General features: G+C 43.1%; 1 protein-coding gene across 10 annotated transcripts in view; it reads right to left on the bottom strand.

The window, feature by feature from the left end:
• Window positions 1-16,520, bottom strand: part of Sash1 (SAM and SH3 domain containing 1) — an 899,535-nt gene that overhangs the window by 31,691 nt on the left and 851,324 nt on the right. For 6 of the 10 annotated variants that reach the window (XM_048799615.1, XM_048799622.1, XM_048799626.1 and 3 more), the window contains one exon: window positions 1,986-2,118. In XM_048799615.1, the coding sequence (XP_048655572.1) occupies window positions 1,986-2,118 (133 nt within the window). Of the gene's footprint in view, window positions 1-1,985; window positions 2,119-2,281; window positions 3,277-6,809; window positions 7,948-8,039; window positions 8,757-16,520 lie in introns of those variants that run through there. The other 4 variants (XM_048799653.1, XM_048799636.1, XM_048799656.1 and 1 more) reach the window with 4 other exon arrangements.

Below are 16,520 nucleotides of genomic sequence, written 5' to 3'. Positions count from 1 at the left end.
CAGACAACTTAGTACTGGCACAGGCATGCAGGGAAACAGTGACAGCATCAGCTCTCTGAGTCCAAAGGTTTTGAAGAAGAGGGGTTATAAGGAACATGGGTCCTAAATTCTTTTGCCAAAGAGGAGCCTCGGAGAGTTCCATCATGCCAGTGCTAGAGGGAGTTCCAGAGCAGCAGGGGGTTGGGGGCAGCCCAAAGCAGGCACCCTGAGTGCCACACACACCTGGGGCCTCTCCGGGTGATATGGACAAGCTGTGGGACTTACAACTTAAGCTCATCCAGTCTATCTTCCATCTGTGAAGCCTCATTCACACCCAGCAGTCCGTGCAGTGATTACTTTTTTACCCTCTAGTTACAAATCTTTGGATGTTATTTTCCTTTTTTTCAACGAGGCCGCTCAGAGATAGCTGAATTGATTTATTCTGGCATAAATATACAAATCAAGGCATCTCTGTATGTTTAAAATGGTACTCTAGTGTGAAGGCTGCCCCAAGACACTTGACTATTACACACGAAGGGCCTCTAAGGGTGGTGGGCCCAGTGTTGGGTACTTCATCCATTTTATTTATGGATAAAGCCCCACCAATTTATGATAGCTGGAATTTGACTTTGGCAAGTGTGTATGAAGCTTGTTTTAAAATGTGCCCTCAGAATTACACTTGGAAACTCCATATGGTTATCCCAGCAGTACCAAGCAGTGCTTCTGTGTGGTTCCACGGGACCTACCATGGCCTGAGGAAATCAGGGTGTGTCCCACCCTATGGGAACCAGAGCTGACAGGCAGGATTGAAACATCCAAAAATCAACATTTTCCTCAAATGTAAACAGAATTACTGTGCAAAAAAGACACCCAGATGCAACCCTGGAATCAAAGACAACTCCAAGTTTATAAAACCAGCCATAAAGCTGATCTCTCTCTCACTGGCTCCCCTCTTCTCCTTCTAACCTCCATTCTTCCACAGGACCCCCCCTCCTCCTCCGTACTATTTTAGATGATTTAAACCAACAAATAATAACAAACAAAATTAAAAAGCATCAGTAATAACAAACTCTTATCTTTGCGAATAAGGGGAAATACAGTTCCCTGCATGGCTTGATTTTATTTACATAGAACAAGAAGGCCTCTACAATCATACTTTTGAAACCTACATGTTAAAATTTTGAAATTCCTCATAATGTAGATGTGACATTTTAACAAGTGATGTGGGCTTTTTAGTTTGTTTGTTTGTTTACTATCATTTTCAAACAAGAAATTCTTTTATTTGTTCTTTTTGGGGAGAATTTTTACAAGATGCTGCAAATGCATATTACTAAAAAGGGAGATGAATAAGGCTGAGATTTAAACTGTCATAATTGCAATTCAAAGGTTAACTGTTCAGGACAGTAAAGCCCAGCTGGGCTCTCTCTTGACATTACTGCTTCATCTTAGCAGTCTGTAATACTGCTCTTAAAGATCCCCTCAGAACTGAAGGTCCTTAAAACCCTATTTCAATTGAGACTTGACATTGTTTACCAGAGTACAAATCACCCCTCAGAGATTCAAAGGGACATTAAGTGCCTTGATGGTTAGATGTTTGTTCAAGACAGATGTACTATCTATCAAATTTGGACTAAAATCACTGAGCAAGAACTACAAACCTTTTTGGAAGTAGAGGCTTATGCTAAGAAGTTGCAAGGTTTATATAAAATGGTACAGACTCGTAATTAAAGCTATACCACACTTGAGAGAATTTCACTGTCACATAATGCCATTTCCCATGTTTGTCACATTTAAATTACTGAGCCCCTGAAATACTCAACCCAGGGCTCGGGGCTCCTCCCTTCCACAACAGGGAGAGCATCCCCCTGCTAATGAGCAGACTCGATTCCGTCAGCCTTGGGTCAGAGCTCAATCCATTTTCCACTTGAAATCATACTGTTTCTACTGAAAAACTGACCCCAAGTGACTTCTTTCAGAATAACCAGGGTGGAGTTGGCTTTTTTTACCTTCAGTGCTGGGCTTTTTCATATCTTCCACCCTAATTAGTTTCTTTCTGACTCTGCGAGTGGAGTTGACCAGCTTGTGTAACCTCTTAAACTTCACCGACTCCTCGGTCTCATCATCCGATTGTTCTCTTGACTGGCAAAGAAACAGAGGAAAAATTAATCAGATAATTGCTCCAGAGCCTTGCTCTTGCATCTGGGTATAGCTGGCCTTCCTATTAGCCGGCACCTGGGCAGTTCTGCGGCCAAACTTGGGGCACCAACAGATTTGTCCGATAGGTTTACACAGCAGCACGTACCATCTTAAGGTCTAATTTGGAGTAGAATTAAGTCCTGGGCATGAAGCACACACCCTTGCCCTTGAATGGCACACAGGACATTTATCTCATCAGACTAGTTCCCTGTCTCTAAAAGAGACAGGACCTCTCCGGCAGGACTCTCTCCGAGCTGGCCCTATAATTCCAGTTACACTGCTGCGGTTTGGGCCGGGCTCTCCTCTGTCTGGCCCATCAGGACTTGCTGTTGAACGTGGTCATCAACTACTTCTCCAAACCAAAATTCTGTTGACTTTTTCCAGTCCTCCCCCGAAAATCAAAAACAGCAGGCAGGAAAGGGGAAGCAGTGCAGAACCTCCTCCTGTCCGATTTGTCAGGACGGATGCCACATCACAGCCATTCCTTTCGCCTCCCGGCTCCTTCGGGGGGCTCACAAGTCGAGGATGAGGACAGCCTGCATTCCTCCAAGGGAGGCAAGGGAAAGAGCTGACCTTTTCCGCCATAGAGTCCAGTCCATATTCCCCAGCATCCCATCCCGCCTTGCAGAGATCCAAGTATGTTCTGGCCCAGCTGTTTTCCCTCAAGTATCAAACATTACAGAGAGAGAGAGAGAGAGAGAGAGAGAGAGAGAGAGAGAGAGAGAGAGAGAGAATTCTCTCTCTGCAGCAGTGACCCAGGCTAAAAACAATCCTTTCCTTGTGAACAAAATGAGGGTTTCATTTCCAAGTCCGCTCCAACATTCAATATGCAGCTTCCTCTGCTGTATCTATTCAAAATGAGGAAAAGCCAAAGAAGTTTCCCACTAACAGTGTGCTGCATGGCTCGGTGCTTGGGCTGTGCTGGGAGCTCAGCCTCAGCACACCCTGGAGACCAGCAAGCATCCAGCTAATCCTGCACATCCTGACAGCAGCCTTCCCTCCACGTCCTCAAACTCGGTTCACCAAATGGTCGAAATGACTCAAACCAAAAAACAAAACAAAAACAAACCACATATCTGAATGCAATGTGAATGAAGGGACTTTTAGCCTAAGAAAAGCTCTCATTAATCCCAATTTTATAGACGATGAGATAGGGAAGCAGGAGTTAGCAGAGGACAGCTAACTCTTGTTAGGGAAGATTCCATCAATGACTGAGGCATAACAACAGTGCAGGCTGTTAAGTGCACAAATATTTTCTTAGCACTCTGGCCCTCTCAATGGGATAAACACCACCACTTTCCTGGCCTTGGTCCGTCCCTGGAGCTCACAGCATAGCATCACGGTACTTTCTCCCTCCTAACCACTAATGATTAATTATCATAAACCTATCAGCAAGTCTTCCCTTCTGTGAGGTTTATCAACATCTATGTCCAATTTCTTCCAAATTCCTAGATAAAACAGCATGTATAGGTTTCAAAATTAAAGTTCACTACTGGCTACCTGGCCCAGAAGAATGGAAACTGGATCCCCAGGTAACTGAGAAGGTTGGTTATTTTGGATGCTGACAATTAGGCTTGGTACATTAGGCTAAAACTTAAGAGGTAAAAAATTAAAATAATACATGTAACCAAATAACATATTTATACTGTCATATTTGAATTTCAGTTTTACTTGGTTGAAACATTGATATATGATGAAATGGTCAGAGTGGTCAACCAGAGGAATGAGAACCCGGTGAACCCTTGCTCTGGGTAATTGGCACCTGAAGAGCCCAGGGTACATGGAATTACGCAGAAACATGTGACAACATTGTGCCTGGTGATGCAGCTTGAATGCCAAGCAATTCCAGCAGAAGCAGCAACTGTGCATGCCAGAAAGTCTCTGAACATACCCACGAGAGAAGCCCAGGACATGCTGTTAACCCTCGCCTTAAAAATACTGGAATCAGTTGAAAATGAAATAAGCAGAGTGTGCTCGTGATCAAGATACAGGAAGCTGTATTACCTGCCCCAAATCTGTAACTAACACATAGGTTGCACCTGGCTGTTGGTTGTTTTAGTTGGTGGTTTGTATGAATGAATGGATGGGGCATATGAGGAAGTGAAAAAAATGGGATACAGAAACTAGTAATACAAAATCCGTAGTCTGCAAAGACACAAATCATCTGCAGGGGAGACGCTTTAGACAGAACCTTCCAGGGAGAAATCCAACAGTTCCACCAGGACAACAGACATCCAGGCAATGCCCACCACAAAGCCCCGCTCTCCCCTGCCCAGATCCACTGTGGTGAGAAAGAACATAGTCCAGGTACTTAGTTAATTGCTTTCACATGCTTCATCTACTTTTTGAGAAATGTAAGCTCTTTAGAACATTGAAATGATGCTTTTCTATTTTTCTGAAGAAGAAGAACAAGGTGGTAATTTTGGAGGTGCTTGCCATTGAGAAATCACAAACCATGGCAACTATCAATTTCCTTTGCATTATCATGTTTTGGACTTGACAAGATTGATGCAGCAAAATTTATATGAAGAAGAATGTAAGATGAAACTCAAGTCATTCAAGATACATATAGTATGTTTTCTCTTTAAATAAGAAATTTCCTCTTAAGTCAGCCCGTAAGTTCAAGGATGCTTTTGATTGATGGAGACTCGCATCCTCCTGAATTCTCAGGAAAAATGTTGTGACATATTTTAACATAAAGATTTTGTAAAAAGCTGCATTTCTCCTAAACTGGGCAGTGAAGCATGAATGCTTCATGTAATATTTCAAATAACCATGTGCCACTTCTCAGCTGCTGAAAATAGCTATCATACATACATTTTTTTTTTTTAAATTTAGGAAATATACTACCCAGGATAGGAGTTTCAGAATGTTTTAAATTAAGAAACACAAAATAAATATATATGTATATAAATTTTAAATTAAAATGTTATAAATAAATATTAAAAATTAATATTCCCACCTGAAGAAACTTTGTGAAAGATAAAGGAAATCTGCATGTATATAAGATAAATGATTCTAAGGAACAGGATAGGAACAACAGATTTTAAATAAACCAAAGTGAAAAAATATTCACACATATTCAACCATGAGATGGTAGTATCTCCTTTCCCTGAGTCAGAGTTTACTAAAGTTTACTAAAAGAAATTTTAATTTTATCACCAATAAACAAGAGCGTGGACTCAGCTGTCTGTATACCTCCCCACCCCAAACCTTCAAGAGAAAAAGGCGTCTTATTCCTCCCAAAGGATGTGGGATAAAAGTGGCTTCACAGTATTGTAAATAGAAACATTTGATTTCTAGCCTCTCTACTGCAGATTTTTCCACCAGAAAGCCCATATGGCTCAACTTTTAATTACTTTGGCTAATGCTATATGTAGTAATTCTGTGGTGAATGCTTAAGTGTTTCATTTCTGGTTTCCATAGCAACATTACATCAGATTGCAGACAGCTGGCTCCACAGTTTTTAACCATAACAAATTGACCAAGCCAAGGCACAAAACTATAGCTGCTTTAAAGAGATAGTACACCATTTGGCTGCCAGGACTCTGAATGGGGAACCTTTGGGGCCATTTGGCTCGAGAAGGAGGGTGGAGCCTCCTTCCTCCCCAGCTTCTTTTGGAACAAGTGCATCCTTGACACATCGGCGATGTTCTAATGGGAAAGCCATGGAGCCAGCGTGGAGAACTTTTATAACACAGCTACATGCAGGATGATCAGAAAAGGGAAACAAAATTAATCACATCTGTAACTAGGAAGATTTGTATCCTGGAGCACAGTGAAAGCATCCCCTTACTGCTGAGAGGAAGCCTGTCACTGCTGCTGAAACATACTTCACTGGACCCTATGACAAACGCTTCTCGAAACTATGATTGTGGAATAAATGCTTCCACAAAGCCACATGGCACAGGAGAAATCAATGTGCCGGAATAAAGGTTAAACCAGACTTGCTAGGAACTTTTTAGATCCTTCCAGGGACCACTTGAGACCATGCTGAGCACAGGATTATAAACCCTGCCCTTTCCAGACTCATTCGCTCAGCTTGCCTCTCCTGCTCCAAACCTGCAACACGCTGTCACAATTAACACCCAGACTAAGTCAACTTATCTCCCCTAGTGCCTCATAACACTGTAAGATAAATAAGCATTTCTAAGAATAATTTTCAAATTGCAAATACACTTGCTTGTAAGACACAACGGTTTCTTTTTAAACTAGCATACATCAGACATAGACCCTTCATCTTCCTATGTGCATATTGTCTCGGCATTAAAGTGAAGAGAAGAAAACCCATCAGTTGTAAACTTATGAAAATAACAATGTACAGTGCTGTCTGAATTCAAGTCTGCCACACGAAAAGCCAGCACAGCTCACAAATGAGCTCCTATCCGTGCATGCTATTTCTCTCCCATTCTCAAAATAATATTTACTATTCTCCAAAAGCCATTCACGGCCATGGGGGGAAGACTGCAGGGCAAGAACGCTCCGGGTTACGGGCAGCAAAGTAAGCAGAGAAGGACAAATCGAGAGGGATTTAAGGAGAAAAGAAAGACACATCAAGGGAACAATCAAAAAGCTTTTTCTTGATGCAAAGAGAAAAAGTTTGCCTTTCTCATGAGAGGCATTCAGCGACTTACCGGCTTCGGCATTTAGCAGGAGTGTAAGGGGCCGTTTCGAAAAGGTCCAGCACCCCCGCCCCCTCCCCACTTGGAGACCTGCTCCCTCTAGATCCTTTAAGTCTGTAATCTCAAAGTCAGGATCGGGTGCTCCTCGAACATGTTCTCTGCAGTTACATGATCAGGCAGCCTCCACCGTCACAGCCCAACATCCGAAGAAGAAGAAAGTTAAGACACTGGATTCAATTAGCCTCTCTGCCTGCTGCCCGATTCCCCAGTCGCTTGCTAACTGCATAAGTTGTAAGAAAGGCATAAGTCATCAGCTCTAAGCAAATCTCCTATTCACCACAAGGAAAAAAGGGAGTGTTGTGCATGGCCAACAATCCCTGTTTTCACTGAGGAAGGCTCTCTGACCTCCTGCTGGCCTCCAGTTCCTTAATTGCTGTCTATGGAATTCCAGAGAAAGAAAGAAAGAACGCGAGAATCTGAGCAAATCCAGGACAAGGACTAGCCCTTAAGAGTGACTGAACTTAAAAAAAAAGACCTTTTTTTTACAGATATTCTTCCAATCCTTTCCTGAAGGGAGTGGTCTCAATTGAAAATAGACACCTTCCAGGGGCTATTTTGGAAATTACTGAATTAAAACTTGTGATTTTGGTTTTTTCCCAGAGCTGTCACTTTCTCTCTCCTCACTCCTTTTGCTATTTTAACCACAAGAGTAAAATGTAGGATGTTTCCCCGTCACTGAGGCTTCTAAAACTGTCTCCCCAAATTGCTTCGATGATTGTTTCAGGGCAGCCGAGTTCTCTGGCATTCTAGAAGCATGAGCCTGGGGACTGTGTCACAAAATGACCGTTTAATTTTCTCAGGGGTCTCTGGGGAGCACCAGGCACATGCTGTAACTTACACAGAGCATCGTCTAAACAACACAGGACTGAAAACCCCATATAAAGTCTCCATGACGTGAGCTGCGAGTCGTGTCTATCTTTCCAGGGCTGAATCCATTCAGTCGGTCAGTCATTTATTCCCAGCGCACAGTTGGAGCTAGCAGCCGCTCTCATTGTGTGGGACTTTATGTATTATGCATGGGCCCATCTCTTTGTAGGACGCTGCAGAACACAATGAGTACTAATGACCACCTCTCCTTAGAAAACAGAAGGTTAGATAGGGAGGGGGTCCAGAGTTTGCCTAAACTAAGAAAAAGAGAGGACACTGGAATCCACAGCTCCCGAGTGGAAGGTCACGGTTTACCTTGCAGAGATCCCAGGTTCTGGAGCAGACTGCCAGCACTCCCTCCCCCTCTCCTGGGCCTGGCCTGCCTGTCTTCCCTGGCTGGCTGGCCTCAGTCACTCTTTGGCAAGAACTGCATCAACCCTGTGCTCCCCCAAGTCTTCTGCCCCAGAACTGTCTCCTCCCATCTTTCATGGAACTTCCTCTTCTTCCTCCTGTTAGGGTTCTCCACAGCTTCCCTATATGGCCTATATACTTCCCTATACTGCCTGTACGACAAACTGCTTCTTCCACACGCTCTTTGGTTTATGAACTCCCTTTCCCACAGCCAGCTCAGGGACCACATGTTCCGCAAACCAAACCGTGGCAGGGACTTTTCCAGTGCTGTGCTTCCAAAGGTGAGAATTTACCAAATGCCCACCATTCCCAGGTACTGTGCTAAGGGCTCATATGCATGACCCCATTTCACAGGACGGCAGGGGAGAATTTGGAAATTTGTGGGTTTGCCCCCCACCTTACTCTATGTTGACAAGGATTTTCTTCACCCAGAGTGCCTTAAAATTGTCAGAAGAAGCCCCGATTGAATTTTCTCCTTATGTGGGAGAAATAACAAAATGAGAATGCCCCAGTAAGAGTGGGGTCAAAGGAAGAGGATCAGTCCTGGGTCTCCTGAGACAGAACAACCCGGTTTCATTTCTAAATCTTCCAGCAAATCATGTTACTTCTAGGGGTCCAAGGACTCATCCATGAGTGACTTAACATAATGATATTTATCCTACAGTGCTGTTGTTTTTAAAACTGTGTGCACAAAATCAACAGCTGGAGTTTGGTGGTGCTTATTACTTCTGCCGTCTTCTATTTTATTATTGACTAAAATTCAATAATAATCAGTGCTGATTTTTATTCTTACAAACTGCTCTTTTGGGTGCTGTGGAAAGAGCAAGGCAAGAACAGCCGTCCCACGTAAAAACTGGGGACGTGGTGATGTTTGAAGGTAGGTGGCACAGGCTGCTGAGATGACGAGAGGCCAGACCAGGATTAGGAGCCAGGACTCTGCAGCGAAACAGATGTGGGTTCTGATCCCCTTTGTGGCTCTTGGCAAGTGGGTGGCCTTAAACATGTTTCTCAACTTCTTTCCTTTCTTAAACAGGCCTCGAGAAGCCTCCTGGGCTCTTGGGGGGATGGAGGAGAGTGGCATAGGAAGCCTAGCGCCTGGTAGTCTTGGAAGCCCCAGGTCAATGTGAGACCCAGTGAGGCTCTGGAGTGGAGTTATCCAGACATTGAGAGGAGGGTGGAGGGAAGACACTTCTCTGACTTTCCCTCCAGTCCACTCCTCAGAGCCTCCTGAGAGAGTGGGAAAGAGGGCTGACATAGCACACCCCCTTTCAATGTAACTGCTGCTGTCTCTTGGAGGACAATTCGGGTATCCACAGAGCTACTCAAAGCTGGGCTCCACATGGAGACTCAATATGGACTTGTCTTTCTGAAGGCAAGAAGCTCTGAAGGGACAGTGACCAGGTCTCTTTCCACTTCTCTTATATTCATAGTGCCCAGCCCAGTACCTGTCCATAAATATTTGTGTAATTTGGCGTGGAGTGAAGAAATTGACTCCCCAGCCCGGTAGCTCCCAGTCATCACGGTGTGACAGGGTAAATTGGGAAATTTGAAAACTAGACAGGGCCAGGCCATCCTGGGAAACTTCCTTCCTGGGAGCGAAGAGAATTCATGAGGGAATTGCACCACTACTTTTGTTCTCAGGGAGTGGACTTGAACTTAGCCAGCACACAGTAGGTTTTCCAGATACAGATGTGAGCATCTAACTTCATTAGCTGCTCAAAACAGGGTCCAGAGGGCTTGCTGCAAAATGTGCCTCAGAGGGCTCAGATCCCTTCCCTTAGCTCCAGTTTCTGTATGCTCCGCCCCACGGCTCAGAGAGTATGTGGAGAGGCCCCTCAGAGCCCCGCTTCTCAGCCCCACACCTCCTCAGGGCATCTCAAGTGCCCCACGCTGTCTTGTGCTGGCCACCTCTGCACTGGCTGGCTCCTCTTCTAGGGAGAGCTCTGCCCACCCGTCTGGAAAGCCTCCTGCCCTCAGCTGCCCAGCTGCAGTCAACCAAGGACTCTGCACACACGATGCCACCACTGTATGACCTGATCCCTCCCTGTGCTTCATTTTGAAGTCATTTTACTATCTCTATTTTAGGGGCATTTATTATATATTTCTGGTTATACATGATACATATTTAATGTTAAAAATTGGAAAATGCAGAAACACACAAAGGAGAAAGAGAAATGGCCTATCCTCGCCATATACTCAAAGAGAAAAATTAGTCATATATATTTTTGTCCTACCACTTCCCCAAACACTTGGAGAGGAGAATTTTCTCTCCTTCCACCCTTATGCTTATGCTTTTGTACAAAAATGAAGACATTTGACCTTAAGCCTCCCCACCGTCCACAGGCACTACACCAGTGTCCCCAAGGGCTCTCTCAAATGAACACACAGACTTAAGTTGAAACAGCACACCTGCCTGTAATAGTGCTCCCTCCCCAAGACCATCGATGAGCTGCAGGTTCCTCCAGAGAAATCCAGAACTCTCTGTGGACACTGCTCAAACTGTTGTAAAACCCACTCTGTAAAATTACTATACTTCGAGAATCTTCCCATGTCAACAAATAACAAACAAAAATACAATAATGATTTAATAGTATTCCATCACAGAAGGATTTACTTAAATAGTGCTTGTCATTGGACTAATTTTCATGTTTCTAATCGTTCAACATTACAGGCAATGCCCAGCACACACTTTGGAGTAAAATATCTACCATGTGTAACACGTTCTTTAAAAAAAAAAAATAGAATTGATGAGTAAAAAATATATCTTTAAGACTTTTGATACATATTAATGACTTGCTCTGAAGATGTATTATTTTAAAGTCTCACGAGCAGTAAAAAAAGGGTATGTTTCCTCACACCATGGCTAACACTGAGCATTGCCATATTCTTTCCTCTTAGATTAATAAAAATAGCATCTGTGCTGGTGTTAAGTAAACCTTTTCCGGTGGAAATGAACGAATGAGTGAAGGAAGGAAGGAACTGATTCAAGGCATTCAAAAAGGCAGGGGATACAAATCTGTGAGCTGCCTCCCAGAGCTTTAGAAGGTGACAGTTGAGGAGCCGAGGGGTAGGGGGAGCTCCAAGACAAGCTCAGAAATGTGTGCACTGCAGGTCAACTGTGGTGCCTGCACACTAGAAACACAGACGCAGGGATTCAGGTGTGGGAGAACTCACCTTTGGCTGGGGACACTGAGGCATGCTTCTGTGAGTGGGAAGGCCCTTGTCGCGGGTTTGGGGAATGTTTACATATTCCTAAATAAGCCTGAAAGACCAGTATTTGGATAGTCCTGAGGCCCCACTTCTTTGTGTCCCCTCTGACCTTAGATGCTTGCCTATTAGATAGACAAAGAAGAGTTCAACTTGTGCCGTGCCTTATAAACAGCATGTGATACCAATCAACGATGGCTTCCCTGCCCCTCCTCTTCTCCAAGCTGGATTTCATAATCTCTCCAACAAGCCTGATCTCCCTCCACGATCCAAGAAATGATACATTCAAGGTCCCTCCCTACCTTGGGGGTAGCATTACCGTCTCTCGCTGGTTATGTTCAAAATTTTCCCAGCAGTGAGGACTGAGCAGCGTCCAGCCACAGAAGGGGCCTCTGGTTATAGTCATTGAGTTAATGTGTCGTTCTTTGTGTTTACCAAAAAATTAGTCTCGCTGTGTTTAAAGAAGTCATATTCAGTTAAAAATGTGTAACTATATTAAATACAAAACACATTGTGGGGTTTTTTCCCCCTCTTTTATCACGAAGAAGTCAGAGAAGGAGACTCATGGGTTTAGTAAAAAATATTTTGCTCATTAGATGGTGACATCACTGCCTCTGAAACTGGGAGATTTTTGTCAGCATATGGAAAAAAAGGGGAGATTCCATTCTTCTCCCAGAGGTGCCATGTAACACTGAAATAATCTCTCCAGCAGTTTCAAAATTAACTAGTTGTCACCAGACTTGAAGAAAGAAGAAGAGGAGGAGGCGGAGGCGGGAGAGATGATAATTATAGGATACTTTTATTTGGAAAAAGTACGTGAGAATTTGAGGTAATATTACCATCCCCGAGGGGCAGAGACTTGTCAGCACTTAATTCACTTGAGAAACTTTAAAAAATTAATGAAGAACCCAAAGGAGCAGCAGATGGGTTTTTTTTGTTCCACAACAAGCTCTATTCTATTTCTTAAACCTGTGAAATTTGAATTGCTGTTAATCCACCCCAAATAATGTACTACTTTCCCCCAAAAGGAGGAAGGAGAAAACAGACGACGTCAAGAATCCTACTGTCAGGTCTAGAGCAATTCAGAATGAGGGTGAACCCACCTGCCCCAAATTTGCAAGTGGTCAGGGAGCCAAGGAAATGCCTTTCTGCTCCTGAGGGTTGGGGTGGGATGTTGGTGGAGGAAAGAGGGCTGAATTCCCTCCCATCTGTAAAATTTGGGGAGATTTTTCTGTGTGGAATTATGTCACCCTGCCCGTAGGTCAGGGAACTGGCTGTCCATATTAAATAGGCTATGCTAACAATGTTAAGGTAGAAAGGGGTGCGGGGCAAGTTGCCCACAGCTCTGAGGAACCCTTTCTAGGACCAGAGTGGTAGACCGACACACGTCTATGACATGAGGCACCCTGAAGGTTAGGGCAAAACCCTAAGCCCCTCATTGCCAAGTACCCTGGACTCTCCTGTGCATGGAGGAGGGATGATTCACAGCGGTACTGCCAAGTAGGGCAATTACACATGCGTTGGAGGCTCCAGTTTCTGGAGCTAATGAAGTGTTCATCCCCAGAGTGCTAAGTGTCCGTGGGGATTGGGTGGTGTTACAAAGTCACATTACTCTTATGGCATCTCAGACTGACTGACTCATGGATCAGGCATGATGACTTCTGGGACAGGGCTGCCAAACAACTTTGTCTAGGCAGATGACGATACAGAAATATAGAAAATCGACAGAGCCAAATGGTCATGGGGGAAGGTGGACACACCAAGCCCCTTCCTCCAACCCAAACTCCTGCCACTAGGTTAGCAGGAGTCATAGAGAGGTGGGGAAACTGATTGTTGCATAATTGATAAAACTACCAGGTCACTATCTCTGCCAAACACTGAACCTTGGAGTGTCTTTCTCACAACAACTAGAAAAATGACCAACAGCCCTGTTCCTTCAAAACCAGTTACCAAAATCCAGCAAAAAAATTCCACCAAGAGCAACCAAACAAGGGAAGGTACATGATCTAATGCATTAAAATTTAAGCACTCCATGGTGAAGGTAAGAAAGAAATTCCTGAAGGCCCCCAGTTCTCCCAACCAGACTGGCAAATATCCAGAGAATTCTTTCATACAGGACCAAATCTGGAAGGAAAAAAAGTGCAGGGCCTCTTCATCATTTAAATGGCTACTGGGCAGTAATGAGTGGAGAGATGGAAAGTCAATGGCAAAGCCAATCCTGATTCAAAGGAACTCACTAGAACTGGAGGATGAAGGAAGGCAGGGTGGCTCTGCCCTACCAATCACCCATGAACTAACTGGCTTGAACTTGGCTCAGCACCTTTAACAGTCTCAGGAGAGACAGACAGAGCACAGGTGTCCTGAAGAAACCCCATTCTGCCATGTCCCTGGCCATTCATCAGACCACAGCAGCAACACACAGAGTAAAGCCCTCAACTGTATCTTGGAAGAAGGGGAAATCTATTGTCAGAGAGTATGGAAAAGGATCAAAATATGGCCATTGTTACATCAGCACAAATAGAAAATGTGACCAGAGCCACCCAAGAATGATCAAGGTAAAAAAACACACATGACAACTATTTAAATAAATTATTGGGGGCAGGGAGAAAGAGAAAGCATAGAAAAAAAAAATCTGATATTTGATCTCATATCTCTACCAGAAACAAATAAAAGGAAGGCAAAGAAATTCCTAATTGTTTCACTCTATAAAATAATTTAATAAGAACATGAATGCAGTTCAATGAGTCTGCAAGACAAGATGTAAAACATGAATGAATTAAAAAGTCACAGACATGGGCTGGGGTTGTGGCTCAGTGGTAGAGCACTTGCCTACCTTTGTGAGGCACTGCGTTCGATTCTCAGCACCACATATAAACGAATAAATAAATAAAGATCCATCAGTAACTAATAGAAATATTTTTAAAAGGCATAGAAATAAGGAAATAGAAGACCAAAATAATCCAATATAGAACAAATTCCTAAATAAGAATGAACAAAGAATGGAAAGTATCTCCTGGAAGCCAAAACATGAACAAAGGGAAAAGTTTCATGATACTTAAATCAATCTTCTCACAAGACCCAAGTTTTAAACTTGCCCAGTTCCTCACCTAGATCTTGGATTTGCTGCTCCCTTCACAGACATGTACTCCTCTTCTATCCCCTGGAGAATTTGCACTTTGTCACCTTCCCTGGGGAGGCCTCTTAGATGCCTCACCAGGGCTCAGTGGACTTCCTGTGTGCACCTGCACACCAGGTGGGCATAGCCCAATTAAGTCCACAATCATGCCATCCATTTGTCTGTATTCTCTTTTCAAACACAACTCTGTGCACAGGAACCAGCACATGTAGGTACTCAATAAATGTCTGCCTAATGAGTGAATAAAAGAATGCTTGAGATGGCATTCTTTCACCTACTCCCTGAGCCAAGAAGTGATTTACATTCTTTTAGGAAATTATGATGCAATGTTATTAGCATAGTATACCAATAGTACAGGGAATACCGGACTGACAGAGGGGATGTGGTGTGGTTAAAAAAAAAAAAAAAAAAAAAAAAAGGAAGAGAAACATGAGCAAATAAAATAGAGAATAGAAGAAAAAGCGATGTTTTTATAGGAATTATTCTGTTGAATTATAATTCAGTTAAGACGTTACTTTCCAAATGAGTGCCACTGTCTGATGATGGACTGTTGTTCTAAGAGCTTTGACACAAGAGGTATCTGTGGTGACGAAATCCAAATGGACTCTATAAACAAGTGATGTGCAGCCTATGATCTCAATGGGCTGGTTTAGGACCCAGCTCATGGGATCAGGCTTATTAGATGCTCAGTCTCGATCCTCTCCATGAGCCATGAGAAGGCCTGGTATCTCTCCAACCCATCCTGAAAGTATGGCTTGGCACTAGAGCATATGAATTAATGACAAATAGACATGTGACAAATTGATAACAAAGAACAAATGTTGGAAATCCTCCCTTATCCTCAAACTCCCTGAGGTTGCTCCCGTAAGCAAAATAAGAAACTGTTATTGCAAATTGAAATGCCAATTCCTAACCCAAATCAGATTGTATCTATACTTAGATATAATAGGTTAACAGGGGGAAAGTGGTACGTAGATCTTATTTAATAGTCATGTATCAGGTTGGACAAATCAAAGTGAATTTTTATAGTTAAAAGCTGTATATCTCTACAATTTCATGGGGCTCAACTTTATTAAAAAAAAAAAAAATCAACAGGGGCTGGGGTTGTAACTCAGCGGTAGAGTACTTGCCCAGCATGTGCAAGACCCTGGGTTCAATCCTCAGCACCACATAAAAATAAACAAACAAAATAAAGGTATTGTGTCCAACTACAACTAAAAAATAAATGTTTTTTTTTTTTTTGAAAAAAAACCCAACAGACCAAACCAAATCCAAAAGTTATATGAGGTTAAAAATTTTATAATAGATATCTTCAGATTATATAGTACCTGCATATTTTGATAATATTTAATTTGATTCATGTAGCCCTTGATATGTTGAGGAGGGTCTGCAGGCACCACCCTCAACCTCCTGTATCTGCACAAACTGGGTGAAAACAAAGATGTAGCCAGTTAGTTTGCAAAGTGCCAAACTTCTAGTTATTTCTGCACCTGTGGTGAAAGTGGTGAGAGTATCCTCCTTGTATACAGAGGTATACAAGCCACACCTACACACTTAAAATAAATTACCATCAACACTGAAAAACCCTAGATAATTTCAGTACCATTCACCCCTCACAAAGTCTACGCAAGGCCAAACACTGGATCACACTGAGCCAGCCCTAGACCCACTCACATCAAAGTGAGTTATCTTCTGAAACAGAAAACAAACTGCTTACAGACTCCATAAAAGTATAACTAAGTAATCAAGCACTTTTTCTCAAAAGACTTGTTCTGACCAAGCTATCTACTAATACGTAAACTTAACGGCATGTACAAAAATAGCACTTTTAGGAGAACTCAAGAATTTCAAGAATGACAGCTACTGGGAAGGTCAGAAGATGTTCATACAGAGTAAAAGAAGCTAAGATCCACTGGGGATTTGCACTCTGGGCCATTAATCCTTGCAATATCCCAAAGGGATGGTAGGATAGACCTGTCTTCTAGGTAAGGAAACTGTAGCACAAAGATGAGTGACCTGCCACAGAGACAGAGCTAACAGGT

This window comes from Marmota marmota, unplaced genomic scaffold (genome assembly GCF_001458135.2).
Source record: "Marmota marmota marmota unplaced genomic scaffold, marMar, whole genome shotgun sequence".
NCBI lineage: Eukaryota > Metazoa > Chordata > Mammalia > Rodentia > Sciuridae > Marmota > Marmota marmota.
Note: the sequence above shows the minus strand (reverse complement) of the source record. Positions and strands in the feature narration are given on the sequence as shown.